The sequence below is a fragment of the Festucalex cinctus genome, chromosome 14 (genome assembly GCF_051991245.1).
Source record: "Festucalex cinctus isolate MCC-2025b chromosome 14, RoL_Fcin_1.0, whole genome shotgun sequence".
Taxonomy (NCBI): domain Eukaryota; kingdom Metazoa; phylum Chordata; class Actinopteri; order Syngnathiformes; family Syngnathidae; genus Festucalex; species Festucalex cinctus.
This window is the reverse complement of record NC_135424.1, coordinates 1834243-1854655: the sequence shown is the minus strand read 5'-3', so window position 1 is coordinate 1854655 and position 20413 is coordinate 1834243. Positions and strand designations below refer to the sequence as shown.

Below are 20413 nucleotides of genomic sequence, written 5' to 3'. Positions count from 1 at the left end.
GCTTTTATTTTGAAACTGGCCTCGGCAGTGCGTTCCACAGCTGCCGGCATTTGCGGATGAATTGGTCGCAGTGTCGAGCCTTGATATAACTTTATTGACAACTTAACGACGCCATAATGGGATAACGCTTAACCGGTTATAATGTGACGGCTTACCACGTTATAACGGGATAACTTAACATTAAGCTTAACTTACCGCATAGCGGTGAATTGATTTTGAAGTGGAAAATTCGATTGAACGGAACCGAACCGAATCGGATGGTCGCGGTTCCTATGTGGCAGCAATAAGCTTCCAAAGAAATAATATTAGTGCTCACTTCTCAGTTTGGATTAACTTTATAACCTTACATAAGCTCTTTCTGCAGAGACCGGCCAAACTAATCTCGAACTAACTTGCCCCCACATTCCTCAGGTTGGCCTATCACAGTGCGCATGTGCGTGGGAGAGAGGAAAAAAACAAAACAAAAGGACCCTGACCTCCACACACATCAAGAATAGACGCAACATTCCAACCCTCAAGTTCCCGACAACATGGAGCTCGTCATCGTGAATCCGGCTTTCCAGGACGCGGAAGGCGGCAAGCCCGCGGCGGACATCATCACCGCTGCTCCCGTGGATCCGGAAGCGAAGTTGGTGGCGGCGGACCCCCCCGACGAGGAGTACACGCAGATCAAGCCGTACGCCGGCATGCCCAAGGAGGTGCTGCTGCTGTATTCGTCGCGGGCCTGCTACCGGGTGCCGCGGGAGATCCTCTTCTGGCTGATCGTGGCGTGCACGCTGACGCTGCTGGCGCTCACCATCACCGTGGTGGCGCTGTCGCCCCGCTGCCTCAGCTGGTGGCAGGTGTCCCCCGTCTACCAGGTGTACCTCCGCTCCTTTAAGGACTCGGACGGTGATGGGGTGGGAGATCTCAAAGGCGAGTCCGGATCCTTTGTTGCTAGGCAGAATTCAAATGATACGTTTGCCGAGAAGTGCTGTCAAATCTTCGTCATCTCGAGTAGTTGTGTACATTTTAGGGGTGTCAAAATTAGTGCGTTAATACTAATTTAAAATTTTAAAATGTATTTATTATTTATATATTTATATATTATTATTATTATTATTATTATTTATATTATTATTTATATTTTTATTTTATATTTCTTATATATTATTATTATTATATTATTATTATTATTATTATTATATTTATATATATTATTTATATATTTATATATTATATAACATTTATTTTAAAAGCCTGTCCTGGGGGAACTTCAGTCACAATGCAGCAAAGGCGCCCACGTCAAAATTTTGCAGTAATAATGCGTATATTTGTGGAGACTGGGGTCAAGTTGTAGTTTTACAATTTTAAAAATGTGCAGAATTTCACAAGTTACTTCATGTTAAAAGATTAGATCGTTGTTAATATGAAAAGAAAAATGCACTGAGCTGTCACCTTCGTCTTACAAATGCAATTATGCCATCTAGTGGCAGAAAAATGACCAACACAAATCAATATCACACTTTTTTTTTTGCAGTACAGTACATCTTTTTTTTTTTTTTATTTAATGCAATTTTATCAATTATTATGAAATTACTGTATCAATGACTAGAATCAGTGGTGTACAAACTCGGTCCTCGAGGGCCGGAGTCCTGCAGGTTTTGAACGTTGCCCTGCTCCAACACACCTGTTTCAATGAACAGGATTGTTATCGGGTTTATGCAGAACTTGCTGATGAGCAACATCCAAAACCTGCAGGACTCCGGCCCTCGGTCTTTGATGGACCCCCCCCCCCCCCCCCCCCCCACCACCACCACCCTTTTTTATGTTAACAAGAGTACGAAAACTTTATTTTACTGTACATTTTATTGTACATTTAAAACAGTTATAACATTGGCAATTAACTCATTAGCTCCCAAAAACGTATAAATGCGTCATATTTTAAATGTTTTAAGTGTCCCAAAGACATATTTATACGTTTTTTTGTTTTTTTTATGCCAGAGCATAGAGAAGGCTTTGATTCAGTCTCTCTACTGCAGAAAATGGTTGAGTGGCAGCAGAGTATCAACCAGGCCATGTTAAAACAAGCTGATTTCCCCACACTTCTAAGCAGAATTGTGAATAATGATGAAACTTTGCTATGTCCTATTGCTAATTGCTGCACAGCGGAAACAGATAGGAATATACTTCTTTTTGTTCCTGATAAAAGAAGAGACTTTAATCTCTCTTTTGGTTGGTTCCATATTTTTATAGCAATAGAACATAATATTTCGCGGGCCTTGCAAAATCAGTCAAAATCCAGGAAAACACCAGTGAAAATGGTTGGGAGTGAATGAGTTAATTGTGAGTTAACTTTTGAAATCATGTGATTAAATATTCTTAAAAATGTTAATGACCTGACACGCCGAGTAAAATTTTGATGCCTGGTTTGGCTGTGTGCAACTTGGCAGGCATTCAGGAGAAGTTGGCCCATTTCGAGTACCTGAACATCAAGTCGGTTTGGGTCAGCCCCTTTTACTGCTCTCCCATGAGGGACTCGGGCTACGACGTGGAAGATTTCCGGGCCGTCGACCCGCTCTTCGGCACCATGGAGGACTTCGACGACCTTTTGGCGGCGATGCACAAATTAGGTGAAGCCCGCGACGGTGGGCAAATACTCTCCTGACAACAGGATGTGACTTTTTTTTAAAAAAAAATTTGTCCGCTTCCGCCAGGTTTGAAGCTCATCATGGACTTCATTCCCAATCACACCAGCGACAAGCACCGCTGGTTCAACATGAGTCGCGCCCGAGATCCGCACTACGACGACTACTACGTCTGGGCTGACTGCAACGCAACGGGACCCGAGCCCAATAATTGGGTAGGCTCACGAACGGGGGAGCATCAACGCGACGTTCCAAGAAAATTTCAACCTCCGCGCTCGCCGTCTTTCAGGTGAGCGTGTTGGGAAACTCATCGTGGACGTACGATGAGGTTCGCGGGCAGTGTTACCTGCACCAGTTCCGCAAGGAGCAACCGGACCTGAACTTCCGAAACCCTCGCGTCCGCCAGGAGATGCTGGTAAGATGACATCAGCGCACGTGTGTGGGCGTCGCATTTTCGAGTTGGCAATGGATCAGAAAACGAAAGGCGTCCTCACCACAAGTAGAGAAAATCTGCGAGTAATTGCGTCGAGATGCCACAAGATGGCAGCAAACTAATTGTCCATTAGAAAAGGCTTTGGCCAGACGAAATGAAGCTCCTCATCGCACTTCAACCCAGGTTTATTATCGGGTTTTTTTTTCTTTTTTTTTTTTTTCTTTTTTTTTTTTAGCTAGTTTTAATTAGTTTTATGGGTGGATCTGGTAGTTTTTAAAAAAAAATTAGTTTTAGTCATTTAAAAAATGCTTTTAGTTTAGTTTTAGTTAGTTTCAGTATTTGTTTTTTTAATGTGTATTACGCAATATTTAATAAACACCATGGGAGAAATAAAATGAAAAAAGTAGTTGAATGAAGGCACATCTGCCTCCCAGTACTGAGGACTCGGGTTCGAGTCCAGGCTCGGGCCTTCCTGGGTGGAGTTTGCATGTTCTCCCCGTGCCCGCGTGGGTCTTCTCCGGGTACTCCGGTCTCCTCCCACAGGCAGGTTAATTGGGCTTGTGAGTGCGGATGGTTGTTCGTCTCTGTTATGTGCCCTGCGATTGGCTGGTACCCAGTTCAGGGTGTATGCCCATAGCCAGCTGGGATAGGCTCCAGCACCCCCCGCGGCCCTTGTGAGGAATAAGCAGTCAAGGAAATGGATGGATGGATGGATCGTTAAATGAAAAAGCAGGCGAGCCATTGGAGCCGAAAGTCAAGCATGCAAAATTGTCATCTGAAGGTGCGTTTCTATTGGCTGCTGCTCGATGATGTCACTTCTGTGTGACACACTTTCATACGTCCGGTTAAATAAATCCACATTTAAAATCATCCCCAGAGGCGCATGCATTAAATGAATGATCAAATACTTGGTTTTAGTTAGTTTTGTAAACATACCATGACGTCACAAGATGGCGCCAAAGCAATATTTTCACATTTGACGTGGCTTTTGGCTTGAGCACAAAAGCGGTTGAATTAACAAAGCGGGGAAAAAAAAAAAACGGATGGCTTGCGAGCGTCACGTGACGAAACCCAGAAAACGTTTGTGTGACGGTCAGATGTCCCGTTGCAGTCGACGGGCAAGATGGCCGCCACTGAGATTAGATAAAACATTTTACTGCCGACGTTGTCTCGGTTTGTCAAACTGCCGCGACATATCGCCGTGATAATTACACATTAACTTGAATTTGTGCGCTTTTAACTGCTGCTCAAAGTGCAAGTGAGAACTGCCACCCTTGTGTTTTTTTTTTTTTTTTTTTTTTTTTATTATTATTTTTTAACGACTTCAATTTCAGGATATCATCCAATTCTGGCTGAACAAGGGAGTGGACGGCTTCCGCATGGATGCCGTCAAGTACCTGCTGGAGGCGGCGCACCTGAGGGACGAGCCCCAGGTGGACCCCAACAAGCCTCCCGTGAGTTTTGTTTTTTGTCTGCATAAAGTATTTTGGCATTCAGTGACGATATCACCTTTTTTTTTTTTTTTTTTTTTTTTTTTTTCTTCTTGTGGGCGGGAAGATTAGAGGCATATTTGAGTGGATTAACTGCAGCGTTATTATTGTACTGCAGGATTCCACTCAAATCACGCTTCAGGGCCAAGCTGCACTTCAGTGGAGTGCGATGGCTCCCCAGTCGCAACACAATGAAGAGTTCACGTTTTTAGCAAACACAACTCGGTGTGTCTTTTGTCAAACAATCCAGCCAATCAGAGGCAAGCCGCTATCAGCTGTTATACTTTATAGCAGACTTTTTTTCTTTTTTTTTTTGCTACCTGCCGCAGAGTTCAAAACTGCTGTTTCAGCAGAACCCAAACAATATTTCCTTAATGATTTATTTTTATTTTTTTATGCACACACGTGCCACTGATAAGCTTTCACGTTTGAGATCTGATACAAGATCTGTATCCAAAAAAAAATAAAAATAAAATAAAGATGTTCCATGAAAAGAACGATAACCTCAACCACAATCTGAGTTAATCACGGGATTATGACGGTACAGGTTAAAAGGTTCACAGGAGCAGTTTTTTTTTTTTTTGTAATGGAGCTGACCTCCAAAATAAGAGTGGCATGGGACTGGGATTTTTTGTATTATTTCTTTATTTCTTTATTTTGCTGTGGTCCAGGGACTGTGATGTATGGTTGTTTTTTTCACCCTCCATTTTGAGGTTTTAGTGAGTCAAAATAATCTCCTTGGTGAAAGTAACTCAGCTGAACGTGTCCCGTTCCAGGAGTCGGTGGCGTCCGAGCGGGACCTCCACCACGATTTCACCACCACGCAGTTGGGCTTGCATGATCTGCTGAGGGAGTGGAGGGCTCACATGGACGTCTTCAGCCGGGAACCGGGCAGATACAGGTGATAATATTTTCTGCTTCATTCTTTAAACATGGATCACAGTACAGGAAACGGTCCGTGTACTTTTTCGGCCATTCGTTTTTTTCCTTCTGAAGCAAGGACACGGAAAACGGGGGGGAAAAAAACGATTTCCGTTTTTTGTTTTGATGTATATGAACAAATAACAGGAAACGAGTCGTCTCCCGTTTGTGTTGAATTAAAAATGAAAATGAAAATCGGGAAACGGGCCCTTATCCGATGTTCTATTATGTGTTTATTTAGCATAAATCAGGAAATGAAATGTGGCCGTAAACCGTTTTTCGCACACAACTTTCTCTCTGTTTTGAAAATATACTGTTTGGCTTCAATAGTTATCCATCTAAGATGTCAAAACGCTTTTCATATAATTAATTTTGTGCTCATATTGGCAAAATGGCACATACACAAATGTCGATACATTAAGCAGAGACTTTTTTTTTTCGTGTTCGAAAATGAAGTCAAACAATATATTAAGTCTATTGGTCATTCCACAAAAAAGAAAGCAAGCAAGACCTTATATTTATGTGAACTGTATAATATATTTTTGTAGAAGTTTATTTTCATATGTATTTGTCTCCCCCTGGCTGTTGTGTTTTGTATTGTTGTTCTTTCAATAAAAAAATTAACAAACAAAAAAACAAAAAAACGTTTTTCGCAAGCTTGTTTCTCTTTGACCCGGAAGCCGTTCATCTTTTGCGGCGCGTCACTGCTGCTGCTGCAGTGGCAGCTTGCTGCCCCCTAGTGTCTATTTCCAAATCCCTGTTGGCGCCTATTCTTCGGGACTTCCAAAAATGGCTATCACAACTTGATAGTGGAAATGAAAAATGACGGCATGACATGACGTCTAGTGAAATCGCTGCACATCTGTGTAGCCAATTTGGCCCTATAAGAGGACTTTCGGAGAGAAATGTCCGAAGGTGGCGCTCAGATCGTTGTCTGTCAGAGGCCTCGAAATAGACACTAGGGGGCAGCAAGCTTCCACTGCGGCAGCAGCAGCAGCAGCAGCAGCTTGTGACGTGCCGCAAAAGACGAACGGCTTCCGGGTCAAGGAGAAATCAGCTTGCGAAAAAACGGTTTACGGCCACATTTCATTTCCCGATTTGTGCTAAATAAACACATAATAGAACATCGGATAAGGTTCGTTTCCCGTTTTTCATTTTCAGTTTTTATTTCAACAAAAACGGGAGACGACTCGTTTCCCGATATTTGTTCATATAAAAAACAAAAAAAACAAAACAAAACGGAAATCGGTTTGTTTCGCGTTTTCCGTGTCCTTGCTTCAGAAGGAAAAACCAATGGCCGAAAAGTACACGGACCAGGAAACGCCAACGTTCCGTTTAATTTTTTTTATTTTTTTGGCGTCTGCTTCAGGTTAATGATGACCGACTCGTTTGATGGTCCCGAGGTGGAAAAAACAATGATGTACTACGGGACGTCTCTGGTGAAAGAGAGCGACTTCCCTTTGAACTTCTACCTTGTGGACTTGCCCGTCAACCCCAGCGGCATTTGGGTCAAATATCTGGTGGCGCACCTGTGGATGGCCAACATGCCCACAGGTCGCTGGCCCAACTGGATGGTGAGTCGCAATCATTGATTTATTATTTTTTTTTAATTTTTTAATTCATCCTGACCGCAACTAGGGATGTAACGATATCCAAACTCACGACACGACATTGTCACGATATGATAATTATCACGATATTGTGGGGGTGTTGGCGATAATTAAAGAAGATCACAATATTGTAAAAAAAGAGAGCTCATACTAAAAAAAAAAACAAAAACAAAAAAAACAGCAATGCATATAAACCACCTACAATCTCTAAAAACAATATTGAGGCACTTACTTGCTAATGCAAACACACGTTGATCTCGGCAGTTTTAATATCACGATATTGCCCTTATCGTGACATCCCTAACCGCAACATAAGTCATTTGTCCATTTCCCCCCCCACGAATCAGGTCGGGAATCAAAACGCGCCCCGCGTGGCCTCCAGAGCGGGTCACCGTTACGCGCGGGTCATCAACATGCTGCTGCTGACGCTCCCCGGTACGCCGACCACTTACTACGGCGAGGAGATCGGCATGGAGGACGTCAACGTGACCGACGGTCGCTTTCAGGATTCAGCGGGCGGATACGACGCGGTAAGCAAAAAAACACGTTTAGTTTTTGTTTACAATAGCGTGCAAACACATTTAGAGGGATTGGAGAAAATTCATCATTTAATTCATTCAAAAAATGTGTAACTCTCAGTTTGATTGACACTCGTGTTAAGTAAACAAAAATAATTTTGTCAACACACATTTTTCATCGGACTAAAACCCTCATTAATAAACAATAACTGGGACTAAAATCAGTATCCATTTTCCTCGACTGATGAAGAAGAGACGGAAATTCATCAAAACTTGGACTAAAAATCTGCGGACATTTTTTGTTCAACAAAAACGAGACGAAAATGATATGATTTTGTAAAATCTCGTGTCTGCTAATCTGTCACTTCTGCGGGATAATACAATAAAATAATAAAATATTTCTAAAATAACCAATTTGACATATTTTATATATTTAATATAGTTTGAATTCATTTGATATATTTATTTAAATATTTGGTTAATATTTTGGAAATACATTTTTTTTTTAAATCTGTAATAAATTTTGCACATTCGAAATTTGTTTCATTTATTCAAATAATTAGTTGAATAAAAATTGTTTAAATAAAAATAACATTCAATAAATACAGTAAAATGTAAATAATAAAAGTACTGCAAATACAAAAACACTATTAAATAATTTGTAATATAATAACATTTAAAATGAATTATTGCAATATTAAACCAAAATATTGTGTATCTTATTTTACATGCTCAAGTTAACATTCTTATTTATTTATTTATTTATATATTTTTTTAGATCTCATGTGATTGAAAAAAAAAAATCCGGCAATAATATTATCAACGTCAACGAAAGCGATCATATCGATAATGAGGAAGAAGGTCATTCAAAATCAATCATGTTGACCCCGTTTCATCTTTCCATGAGTCATTTTATTTCTCGTTTGCATTTCCATGCGCTCGCATTGATCGTTGAGCATCGTAAGACGAAGCGCCGATTAAATAAAAATATGAGGTTGACTAACTGTGATCAAAACTAACAAGCGTGACTGAAATTGGACTAAAACTGAGACTACATTTAAAAAATGGCAGACAAAATGAACACTAATTGACACGGTGAGGTTGTAAAGTAGCTGTGTTTATTTGTGTGGTTATCGTTTACACAATCGTTTATTGTTTAGTATTTGTTTTCTACTTGTCGACTGTGAACATGTGAAGAAGCCTTTGAGAGCCTCTTGTGTGATTAAAGGCTACATATATAAATAAACTTGACTTGAATTTCATGCTGAGAATTTGGACTGGTTGACTTTCATATTCTCAGATGTCACTTTTTGCAGGCCTGCGCTTGTAAAAAAAAAAAAAGCTCCGATGCCGACGATATCCGATATCACGTCGCCGGCCTGTTATATAATAATATCGTGTTCTGTCCTTCTTGAGCATGTGCAACAACATACGCCACCTGGAAAAATGAAATGGGACTATTATGCATATAAAACTGTCATATTGGAATTAGATTTATTCTATATCCAATTCAAGTTTGTTTTAAACATTTAATTTTGTGTATAAAAATGATATTTGTGTGAAATACATATTATTATAAACAATATTTGCTTCAAATAAAACACGGAGTCCTCGAGTTAAAGCGTTTCCACCTTACAACAGTTACGCCCGGTCCGCCATTTTGGCTCCTCGTCCGCCATTTTGGCCGCAGTGTTTTCCCCCTCGGCCGCTATTTAGCCGTTAGCTAATGCAAGCACTTGTGCACTTGTGGGAGTATCTTTGGCTTTTTTTCCCACACCAGCCTCCCCCCCTTTTTTTTTTTCCAACCACCTCTAAGCTGTATATACAGCATCTTTTTTTGTTTTTTTTTGTTTAAATATTGTGTTTTTACAGATTAGCGGCAGTGGAGCTCCTCAGCGTTCTCCGATGCAGTGGAGTGCCGACGCCAACGCGGGCTTCAACCACAACGTGACGTGGTTTCCCGTGCATCCCAACTACACAACCGTCAATGTGGAGGTACACACAAAAAAAAAATAAAACACTTTTTATTTCCAGACCGCATTGACTCGTTTCCTCCACCAAGGTCCAGAAGCAAGACGAGGGCTCGGCGCTGTCCCAGTACCGCCGCCTGAGCCGGCTGCGTCAGTCGGCGCTGGCCCTCCAACGGGGCTGGTTCTGCCACGTCCACGCCGACCGCCGCGTCTTCGCCTACCTGCGAGAGCTGGACGGGCTGGACCGCGCCTTCCTGCTGGTGCTCAACTTCGGCCGCCGTTCGGCCGTCACCGACCTGACGGCGGTGGCCGAGCTGCCCGAGCGGCTGCGCGTCCTGATGAGCACCGCCGGGGCCGCCGGCGAGGGCGAAGCGGTCGGCAAGTCGGCCATCGCCACCCAAGCGGGCGAGGGTCTGCTGCTGGAGTTTTCCGCCCGCGCCCGCTTTCACGCCGCCCACCCGGGGCAGTGTTACGTCTCGGAGAAGGCGTGTTATTTGAGCGCCATGGACATTCTTTATACGTGCTGACGTGCTCATCTTCCATTTTGTATCGCAATAAGAAACCCAACAACTGCAACCCCGTCACTTTTGTCGTCCCGTCTTCTGCGTTTAGCTCCTCCTCCTGCGCGGGGGACGAGGAGGTTCCAGGTCCAACTCCTTGTAAAGAAATGCAAGATGGAGGGCTTCCTGCGGCAGGTAGGAGAAGACAGTTTGTCACTATGGCTGGGTATCGATTCTAATTTACTCTATTCCATTTCGATTCACAAGAGTTCAATCCGAACATCAATTCTTCTTAAATGTCAAGGGCACAATTAAAAACTCCACAAATAAATCATAAATAAAATCAAGGAGAATAAGATGAATGGAGTCGAGAGGGTGAGGGCCATCTTAAAACAGGAAATTGGGCCGTTTGATTGCTTTTAGTGGGAAGCCAGTCAATTTATTTTTTTGTCCCCCCCGTAGTATTTGTACAATGTTTGCATTGTGTATGTTTAAAATGGTACTTGACAAGTGGCCACTCTTTGTGGTATTTTATTTAAAAAAAAAAAAAAAACATGGAAGGAGCACTTTAAATGTAAATAAACTCACAATAAATAAATAAATACATCAAAAATAAATAAATAATACTAAAATGTGCACCACCAATTTACTGCCCACACTATGCTCTGTTTCATTTGGCTGCTTTCTATTTATGGCCCTTAAAAAAAATAAATAAAAAAATAAAAATGGTATCTTTCAGATATTAACTATGATTTTACTACTGCATTGTTTTGTTCATTGATGACAGGATGCTCTGGCGTACAAATGTGACTTACGTCGCCGCTGTTGGAATGTGGAATTTAGTCGCAAACCGAGCGTCCGTTAAACTAAACATTTGTGCAACAGAACAGATAAAAATAAGGTTTTTTAAAACTACCGTTGCGTTTGTTTGTTTTTTTTACCTCCTCCAATATGGCCTCCCAGTCATCTGGTCCCATGTGATTGGCTCCAGGTTGGATATTCACGACGATGTTTGGTTCAGGTCCTGGAAGATAATAAAAATAAAAGTAAGTTGCCACTTCCCGTCTATCCGCCTCTCACCCTCTCCTCGTCCATCCTCTTTGAATTGCGCTGATCTCAAAAGTGCCCTGACCCTCCACCTCCCCATCTTGCGGTTGTTTCACAAGCCGCGGTCTTGACCTTGACAGCTCCCCAGTCGGCGGCGTCTCATCTCTCGCTCCGATACGCTATCTCTTTACCATGCTAATGGGCCTCCGCCCGCCCGCCTCGCCATCAGCACTTTATCAAATAAGACTCCGGAGAGGCCAGATTATGCGCACAAACGCCGACAAAAACCTTCCCTCTGAGCCGCCGCCTGCGTATGAACAACCCGAAGACGGGTGATGCGATGAGGTCCGATTCGAAGCCAGAGTGCAATTAGCGAGCACGTGCATATGCGCTTGGAAACGCAAGGTGACCTCCGCTTACGTGTGCTCGTCAACTTCAATTATTCACGTGATGGACGGTTGACGGATGACATGCAGATTGTGTTCTATCGTTATAAAAACATGTATGCTACCAAAAGAAAGATTAGTCTATTCTTAAATCAGGGAAAGAAAAAAAAAAAAAAGTATATTTCTATGTTTCCGTTTTGAAGCAGGAAAAAGAGCTTGTTGCAACATGGCCCTGGTTGATCTCTTATACTCTGCTGCCACCTGCTGGCCATTTTTTATAATAACTACTAGGGATGTAACGATATACAAACGTCATGATACGATATACACGTGAAGATAATTATCATGATATTGTAAAAAAAACTTAGGTCATACTTACAAAAAAAAAGAAAATATTGTTTTTGTAACTAACAGCAAGGTTACAGTGTGTTGGTATTATTATTATTATGTTATATTGTTAATGCAAGCACACCGAGTTCCTCCACATATTGACTTGTTTCCCAGGCATATTACCTTCCCCTTCATCTGACAATTAGTGTAGCTTTTCAACATGGAAGGGCTAAAACATCCCTAATGAAAATTAAATTGCACTAAAAAACTAGCCACCAGAGGGTGCTAGAACTGCACAAAAGGAAATCAACCTGACTTTTTTTTTTTTTTTTTTAACAGATGTGTTGCAGTATCGTGAACATGACGACGACGATATTGTGGCAGTTTAGTATCACGGTATCACGATATCGTGCTTAGCGTTATATCCCTAATAACGACAATTAAGGCTCTTCAGTTTCAAAGCTGCATCAAATCCTTCTGTATGCGCTACCATAAAAAAAAAAAAAAAAAAAAAGTACAACCACGTTTTTGGGACCATGGCAATATTTAAAATAGAACGTGTTTATTCGTCTTTGGGAGCAGACGAGTTAAAAGTACACAACGGCACGCGTGGCTGCACCTGATTCGGCCGCCGCGCTGAAGTGAGTTTGCAGCGCTTCCTTTAGCTTCTCGGCGTACTTCAGGACCCCGGCCAGAGGCGTCCTGTTGTCGTCGGCGTAGGCGGTAAGCAGCATCGACGGGTACCACTAAAGAGGATTTGGAAAAAAACAAACAAAAAAAAAAAAAAAAGTTTAGATATATTAAAGCAAAATGTGAACACAAATGTATAGAGGAAAGTGTATCGTGTGTACATTCCAATGTGAGCTGGTAAGGTGTGCGCTCGTCTACCTGAGGAGTAATGTTGTGAAGTGGGCAATAGGAGGCGATGCTGAGCCTGTGTTGCGGGTTTGCCAAAGGGTCCCCCCACTCTTCCCTGTCCTCCACCGTGAGAGGCAGTTTGGCGTCCTCCATCGTTGCCAGCACATCCAGGAAAGGACTCTTGTCAAATGGGGAAAAGATCAAAGACAGGCAAGAGATTTTAAGTGATTATTATTATTATTATTATTTTAAATGTTGAGAAAAGTTGGGATTTCGAGTTTCCCACCTTGATTGCTACCTGCATGGAAATGCAATTTATCTGCTCCACCCAGAAAAAATATTTATTTTTAGTAAGGGAAAAATAGTACTTCATAAAAACAGTTTGTGCAGCATGATTTAATTCTGCACTTCAATTTATTGTGGCTGCTCCTTCTGGTGTGCCCACTTTGACCACACGAGGCAGTATAATACAGCCGCGAAGACGAAGAAGAAAGTAATTCTACTACGAGTAGGGCTGTGCAATTCATTTAAATTCAATTAGTTTCAATTATTACAAAATCAGCATATTCGTTTAAAAAAAAAAAAAAAGATTATTCACACTAATTTTTTAGTTGTTTAGATTTATGAATTTGCACATTTTTTAAAACATTTTAAAATAACTCAATCAGTCCCAAAAACGTGTAAAAACGGTTTTAAACATTTTATCCTTCCCTGCCAAAAACGTGTTTGGACGTTTTTGTTGTTTTTTTTTAAATGCAAGAGCATACAGAAGGCTTTGTTGCAGCTTCTGACATGATGTCAGCAGAGTATAAGAGATCAGCCCCATATGGCCATGTTGCAACAAGCTCTTTTTGTCAGTGTTTTCACCAGGAATGTAAATATTGATGAAACTTAGTTATATTCTAATGCTAATTGCTGCAAAACGGAAACACACACAAAAGTACTTGTTTTTCCTGATTAAATCCAGTAAAAAAAAAAAAAAATGGCTGGGAGTAAATGAGTTAAGTTTTGTTTCATACAAAAAGAAATTGCATAATTATTGTGTTTCAAAGAATTGTATTTTTCTTCATATTTTTACATTTAAACATTTTCTTGTTTTGTACCAAAAAAAAAACCAAATGATCGTCCCAATTGTGAGTTCAATTATTACGAAAATAATCATGATTTATATTTGTCATTTTTCATACATGATAAAGAAATATGTACCTGTGAGTATTGGTACACAGTAAACTAAGCTAGCAGTTAGCATGCCAGTGGAGTGCATTGTTGATTACTTTTCATTTCAACAGACTTGTTTTAACCGTGCGTAATTTTTAATTTTTTTTTTCTCGATGAATCGTTCAATATTAGCCAAACTTGTTGTGCAGTAACCTGAAACGAGTCCACGGTCACGGACGGCGCCGTGTCGGTATCCGAAGCGCGTTACCTGCAACGTGACCGCCCGCATCATGCCCGGCCGTCGGTTACACAGCGCCCCCACCGGCACGGCCCCGGCACTGCGGGCGGCGAGGACGGTCCTCGACGGGCTCGAGAGCCCCGAGGAGAAGATGTGACTGAGGCAGGCTTGAAGGTCCTCCGCCGCTCTGCGCTTGCCCTCCGCGCGAGCTCGTCTGTGCCACGCCAGCCCGCGTTCTCCTCCCCCTCTTACGCAAAACATGTGTCCGTCGTCAATACAAACGTTTCTCTCACGCCGCCGGTGGTGGTGTCGGATGTTTACCTTATATGGCAGTAGGCCAGAGCCCAGCCCTGTTCCAGCAGAAACCGTTTCGCCGGGCAGAACTGCATGCCGACGTCCCGGCCGTACGCTCCGTACACGTGTACCAGCAGAGGCGTGTCTTTCGTGCACGCCGCCTCGTGAAACAGTGTCACCGGAATGGAGGTACCATCCTGCAACAAAAAAAAAAAAAAGATTTCAATATTGCAACATTGATGATTTCAAGGGTTATTTTATTCTAAAAAAAAAAAAAAAAAAGTTCACAATTTTGTTTCAGATAAAACAGATTTTGCTTCAAAATTTTTAAATAAATTGCATTTTAAAATGGTGAGCGTTCATTGTAAGATTAAAACAATGATTTCAATATTACAACATTGATGATTTCAAGTGTTATTTTATTTTAAAAAAAAAAACGTTATAAATTTTTCCATTTAAATTTTATTTCAAGTGTGACTATTAAAAAAAAAAATGTTCTCAATTTTTCATTGAAATTTTGATTATTTCAAGTGTTACTTTATTTTAAATAACATTTTTTTAAATCAATCTTTTTATTTCTTATTTTTGCAATAAAACATCACTAAAAAATTGTGTAAAAGTAAAAAAAAAACTAATAAAAATAGAAAATAACATTAATACATTAATCTTGCACACAGTTAAAATAAAAACATTAACAAAAAATGTGTAAAAGCAAAAAAAAAAAATCAAAAAATAGAAAATAACATTAATATATTAATCTTTCACATTCTTTACAATAAAACATTTTTAAAAATTTGTGTAAAAGTAAAAAAAATAAATAGAAAATCTTGCACACATTCTTTACAATAAAACATTAAAAAACTAAAAGGAAAAAAAACAAATAGAAAATAACGTTAATATCTTAATCTTGCACTAGTTTTTTTTACAATAAAACATTACCAAAAAAATTGTGTAAAAGTAAAAAAAAAACTAACAAAAAATAGAGAATGGCAATATATTAATCAATTCAAATAAAAATACTAATAAAATAAAATTAGTGAACAAAATGTTGCAGTACATTGACAGTGAAATGTTGAGGTCACCAAAATAAAATGCAGGTGTAATCATCAATCATGATCGAACTTTGACAGAATTTTTCTAACGTCGTATTAAATCTTACATTAAAAAAAAAACAAAAAAAAACACGCATCATGTCAAGTGTTGGTACCCGGCTGCAGGCCGTCAAGCGTGCAGTGACGTAATCCGCACGGTCCTTCGGAAAACCCGAGCCTGACGAAAGTCTGCCTTCCTCGGGGTAAAGATGGCAGCATAGCGGGGGACGGACCGGGGACGAGATCAGGAACTCCAATGCGCCGCGTTGGTCCGCACATCCCGGACGCTTGCTTTCAACGACGCTCGCCCAGGACGGCAGCTTCAAGTGCACCAGTCAAGTCAGTGGAAAAATCACAAAAAAAATAAAAAAATAAACATTTTTGTATTTAAATACCTGCAGTGTATATGCTTCCTTTGGTCGGGAGAGCGGGACGACCACAAGCTCAAGCTGGTTGCCCGTCGTCACGGCAACCAGTACGCAGTGGTCCCCGACCACGTCCATGTCTTTGAGCACGGTGCCGCGACGCGGGGTGAAGATGGCGGCCCATGACGTCATTGAGGGATCAGAGAGGGGGGCCTTCACCACCTGGAATGTTTTTTTTTTTTTTTTTTTTTTTTTTTTAAACTATTTTAGCCAACATCCCTAAAATCATAACATCATTATTCCTCTCGACCTGATATTCCCGTCCAGGCCCCGTGTTGGCGAGTACGATCAAGTGGCGCCGCCAGTGCTCCACGTGATACAACATGTCCGGCCGGCGCGCCTGAACCAGGACGGGCTCCAGACGGGGGTCCGACACGTCCACCAGCGACACCTCCGAGCTGCTCCTGCCGCTGCCGGTAATGATCAGCGCGCGGCCGTCCCGGGAGAGGGACACCTCCACAAAAACACTGAGGTGGAAGAAAGAGCGGTAAAACTTGACATACGGTATTTATTTATATATATAAGCTCCTCCCATTTTGCAAGGATTCTATTACGTCTATGCTACATGTAAATTATGGAGGACCAAAACTGCCAAAATTCAAAATAAATAAATAAATGACTGGCTAAAAGTGAAAATAAAAATGGATATTAAAAAATACAACTCGAAAATTATATCCAAAAAAATTACATAGAAATGGAAATAAAAAGAGAGAAAAAAAATATAAATAAATTTGTATTTAATTTTTAAATATTTTTTTATATCTGTTTTTATTTCCACTTTTATTTATATATTTATTTAGTCATTTATTTATTTGGAATAGTGGCAGTTTTTGGTCCTCCATATTTAGTAAATGAGCCCGTATGCCGCTTTTAAAAACCGTAAATGTGTCTCAAAACAACTGAATTATTTTAGAATTATTTTGGATAAATTTTCATAATTTTTCATGCACAATTAATACCCCTTAAAGCTAATTGTTCCACTTGCTGTCGACTGAAGATGACATCACCTTGTGCTCAGGAAGTAGGTAACGACCAATCGTGGCTCGGTTTGCTGACCAAACCCAGAAAACAGGTGATGCCATCTGCCGTCGAATGCAAGTGGCGAAAAAAAATAGTTTTTAAAAGGTATTAACTAATTTTCTCCCAAAAACGTATAAATGCGTTCTATTTTAAATGTGACCAGTGTCCCAAAGACATATTTATACGTTTTTTGTTTTTTTTTAAGCTAGAGCATACAGAAGGCTTTGATGCAGCCTCTCAACTGCAGAAAATGGTTGAAGCAATGCTAGTTATTACAAAAACGGCCAATAGGTGGCAGCAGAGTATAAGAGATCAACCGGGGCCATGCTGCAAAACGGAAACAGATAGAAATATACTTTTTTTTTTTTTTTTTACACCACAATATTCTGCGGGCCTTGCAAAATCAGACAAAATCCAGTAGCGAAGGGGATTGCTTCAGTGAAAATGGCTGGGAGCGAATGAGTTAATTTAACAAAAAATATTGTAGTTATCAAATTTATTCTGGACAATTTACTACATTTTTACTGCTGCAAATGTCACAGTGAGTCAAGTACAGTATCCCTTTAAGATTGTTTGTTTCAACTCACTCCGGCTGCGATTCCTCATACACGGAGCGTATTATCGCGCTGCCATTTTGGGTCAGGTCCAGACGATACACGTTTTGGCACTTCACACCTTCCTGGATGGTGTAAAACAACACCTCATCTGTGGCCCACTCTTACAAGACACAAACATCACGTTAAATACATTTGTTGACTCATTCAAACCGTTTGAAAAGCGTACCAAAGCTGAAGACGTCGTCCAGGGTGAGTATGTTGCTTTGGCCGAGCCGCACAACCGCGCACCTGCGGGGGGGGGGGAACAAGTCACATGTGACGCCACCTCACGCGTTGCAAACGCGTCAAAATTCTCTTCAAGCTGCATTGACCTCATCGTTTGGCCGTCGCGCGTCTTGACAGTGGCGGCAAGATGTTTCTCCTGGGGGGAAAGTCGCATTCTCTGCACGGTCCACTCTTGTGCCTCCTCCTCACCGGAGCAGATCCAGCCCAGGTCGAGAACTCGCTCGGGTTCCGACTCGCCTGCGAGCCAAAAACGGGGGTTTTATTGGCAATGAAGTTGAAATGGAAAATACTAGTCTATAAGAAATACAATTATTAATACTGCAAAAATGCAAACTTGAGAAATAAAATAAATAAATACAAATAAAAAAATTAATAAAAATACACCTGCAACCCTAGTGACGATAATTAGTTTGGAAAATGAATGAATGAAAAAAAGATTTAAAAAAAAAAAAAAAAGGAAAAATAGATCATACATAAAAACATACACACAATATAAATACACAAAAATGTTGATTGAAATATAAAAAAATTGAAAAACATTGATTGGGTAAAAATACATTAGGTAATACAAACAATAAAAAAAATAATACAAAAATAATTGACAAGAATATAGAAATAGATTGTTAGACACATGTAAAAGACAAAACATTATAATTTTTTTTTAATTAGGATTAGGAAACACAAATATTCGATTTTTCATATATTTGTGTTTCCTAATCCTAATTTTTGTTGGAAAATTAGAAGGTAGACAAAAATAAAAACTTGAGAGAAGATAATATAAAATATTCAACAAAAATAAGATATTATTAGACAAAAAAACAAACAAAAAAAACTACTAAAATACAAAATGTCTTCATTTATCTTAAAATAATGTTTGGAACGCCAATTTTTTTTTTTTAATCTCTTATTGTGCATAAATTGTCTACAAATGTTAAATGTCCTACTTTTTTGTATTAGAGCTGCAATTCTGTCTACAATTCACTTTTTTTTTTTAGTCTTTATTCACTCAATCATACAAAATATGGGGGAAAAATTGAATACAATCATTATATACAGTATAAACAATTAGAACTCAGAACACGCCTGGGAAGTTAAAATATACAAAAGCTACACAAAATAAAATCAATAGTATAACTGAAAGTAAAGAGAATAGGATAATACAAAATCATAAAAATAAATGATAAAGTTTGCAATAGTGTCTAGTTGCATACGTTTTCTCTTTCCCATTCTGTAGATGCCGTTTCCTTCCAGAAAGTAAACATGATGACGGCCATACACCTGTCAAGACAGATCAGGTGGAATTTGACAATTATGTTTGTTTATAACTCCATAGGAGGTCATTCAACGAGTGTTGCACTAATGATTACCGCTGAGTGGTCAGGCACATTTGAGAACCTGCTGTAAATTGCCTTCAGATGTCTCTTGAAACGCGCCTTCAAGTCCTTATAGCGCTCGAGATCACGACCGAGATGGTCCAATGGTGTTTCCTGAAATTAGAAAAAGCCTTTACCAACACTTCAAAAAGTTAATCAAATCGGACGTTTCCAGTTTCACAGTGGGCCGTAAACGCAACATCGATTCGACGTTTGGCCACACTTACTTTCGCGAAGGAACGACAAATGACTCGCTTCGTGGCAAAAACATCCTTGCAACGTGACCGAAATGTCACGAAACGTGCCGCAAAACGGAGTGCAGCGAGAACAGACATGATTTTACTTCACATTTCCTCCGCGGTCCCGAAGGAAACGTTATCAGCGGCCATGCTTCCTTAAACAAAGCCGGCTGCGGATGACGTAACGAGAAATCTCAAGACAAAAGTAATCGATACCAGAGTTGCCCAGTAGCTTGTTTCCTCCTTAAAACCGTGCTCGATTGCTCTGAAAGCTACGAACATGTCTCAAGTATCCAAAGTGTACGGAAGTAGCAGGAACCTTTAACAGGTGACATCAATTCAGCTCATCACATTCGCGTCAGTGTACTTTTTATGAACAAAAAAAAAAAGCCTTACCTTTTCCATATCACTGCACCTTTACTTGGCAGCTCTACATATTAATTTGGACACGTTCCAACGTCACTTGTAGAGGAGAAACATGAACGAGGACGCTGCAAATTCCCAAACGTCTCATGACGGCGTTAGTGCAGATGTCGCCCGAGCCAGGTGGACCCTCCTCAGACAGGTAATGATGGACTTTAAAAAAAAAAAAAACACGTGATTGTTAACGCCGTCAAAGCTATAAACAAAACATGATTAAAGCCTACGTGTGTTATTAGAGTTAAGTGGAACGTTATTATCCGGGGACACGAGGTAATGTCTGATTGATTTTACTTTTGAAGCCATTTTGTGTTTTATTATATTCGTCCAAATACCCAAAAGATCAAGAATTGCTTCACACACCCATTTTTATGTCATGCTGAAATTTTGAGGGGGTGGTCCTGTATCATGCCTGCCCTCTTCGTAAAATATAACGGTGAGTTTAAAGATAAGTATGGATTTGTAACCAGGACAACTCCGGGGCTCAATGATTGCACTTAGAGGCCCAAATCAAAAAAAAAAAAAAAAAAATGGCGTTGCCCCATGTACCCTGTACTGTATTTGCTGTTCACTCCAGTATTTGCAATTTTACCTATTCATATTTTTTTTGTTTTGTTTTTGTG

The 20413-nt window shown here is 40.3% G+C and overlaps 3 protein-coding genes across 6 annotated transcripts in view; 2 read left to right on the top strand and 1 right to left on the bottom strand.

The window, feature by feature from the left end:
- The first annotated feature begins 52 nt into the window (after positions 1–52).
- Positions 53–10984, top strand: slc3a1 (solute carrier family 3 member 1). Its single transcript, XM_077495083.1, has 10 exons — positions 53–915; positions 2433–2612; positions 2697–2842; positions 2917–3042; positions 4395–4514; positions 5327–5451; positions 6841–7045; positions 7429–7611; positions 9472–9594; positions 9662–10984. The coding sequence occupies exons 1-10, from the start codon at positions 531–533 to the stop codon at positions 10094–10096; spliced, it is 2028 nt and encodes a 675-aa protein (XP_077351209.1). The 5' UTR covers positions 53–530; the 3' UTR covers positions 10097–10984.
- On the bottom strand, positions 8696–19944 carry prepl (prolyl endopeptidase like). Of its 3 annotated transcripts, none has more exons than XM_077495081.1 (15): positions 19767–19944; positions 19126–19245; positions 18970–19036; positions 17845–17995; positions 17700–17761; positions 17504–17633; positions 16147–16363; positions 15867–16058; positions 15588–15791; positions 14408–14577; positions 14117–14333; positions 12721–12870; positions 12452–12578; positions 11011–11093; positions 8696–10255 (listed from the first exon to the last, which is right to left on the bottom strand). In XM_077495081.1, exons 1-15 carry the CDS (start codon positions 19773–19775, stop codon positions 10178–10180), a joined length of 1977 nt encoding a protein of 658 aa, XP_077351207.1. In that variant the 5' UTR covers positions 19776–19944; the 3' UTR covers positions 8696–10177. The 3 variants fall into 3 exon arrangements, with proteins under 3 accessions (XP_077351207.1, XP_077351206.1, XP_077351208.1); XM_077495080.1 differs by lacking the exon at positions 19767–19944 and adding an exon at positions 19359–19597; XM_077495082.1 differs by lacking the exons at positions 8696–10255; positions 11011–11093; positions 12452–12578; positions 19767–19944 and adding an exon at positions 19359–19598 and having other exon boundaries at positions 12727–12870; positions 14117–14331.
- The window catches only part of camkmt (calmodulin-lysine N-methyltransferase), a 104720-nt gene continuing 103974 nt past the window's right edge, over positions 19668–20413 (top strand). For both annotated transcript variants that reach the window (XM_077495084.1, XM_077495085.1), the window contains exon 1: positions 19668–19935. In XM_077495084.1, the coding sequence (XP_077351210.1) occupies positions 19849–19935 (87 nt within the window). In that variant the 5' untranslated portion in view covers positions 19668–19848. The remainder of the gene's footprint in view (positions 19936–20413) is intronic.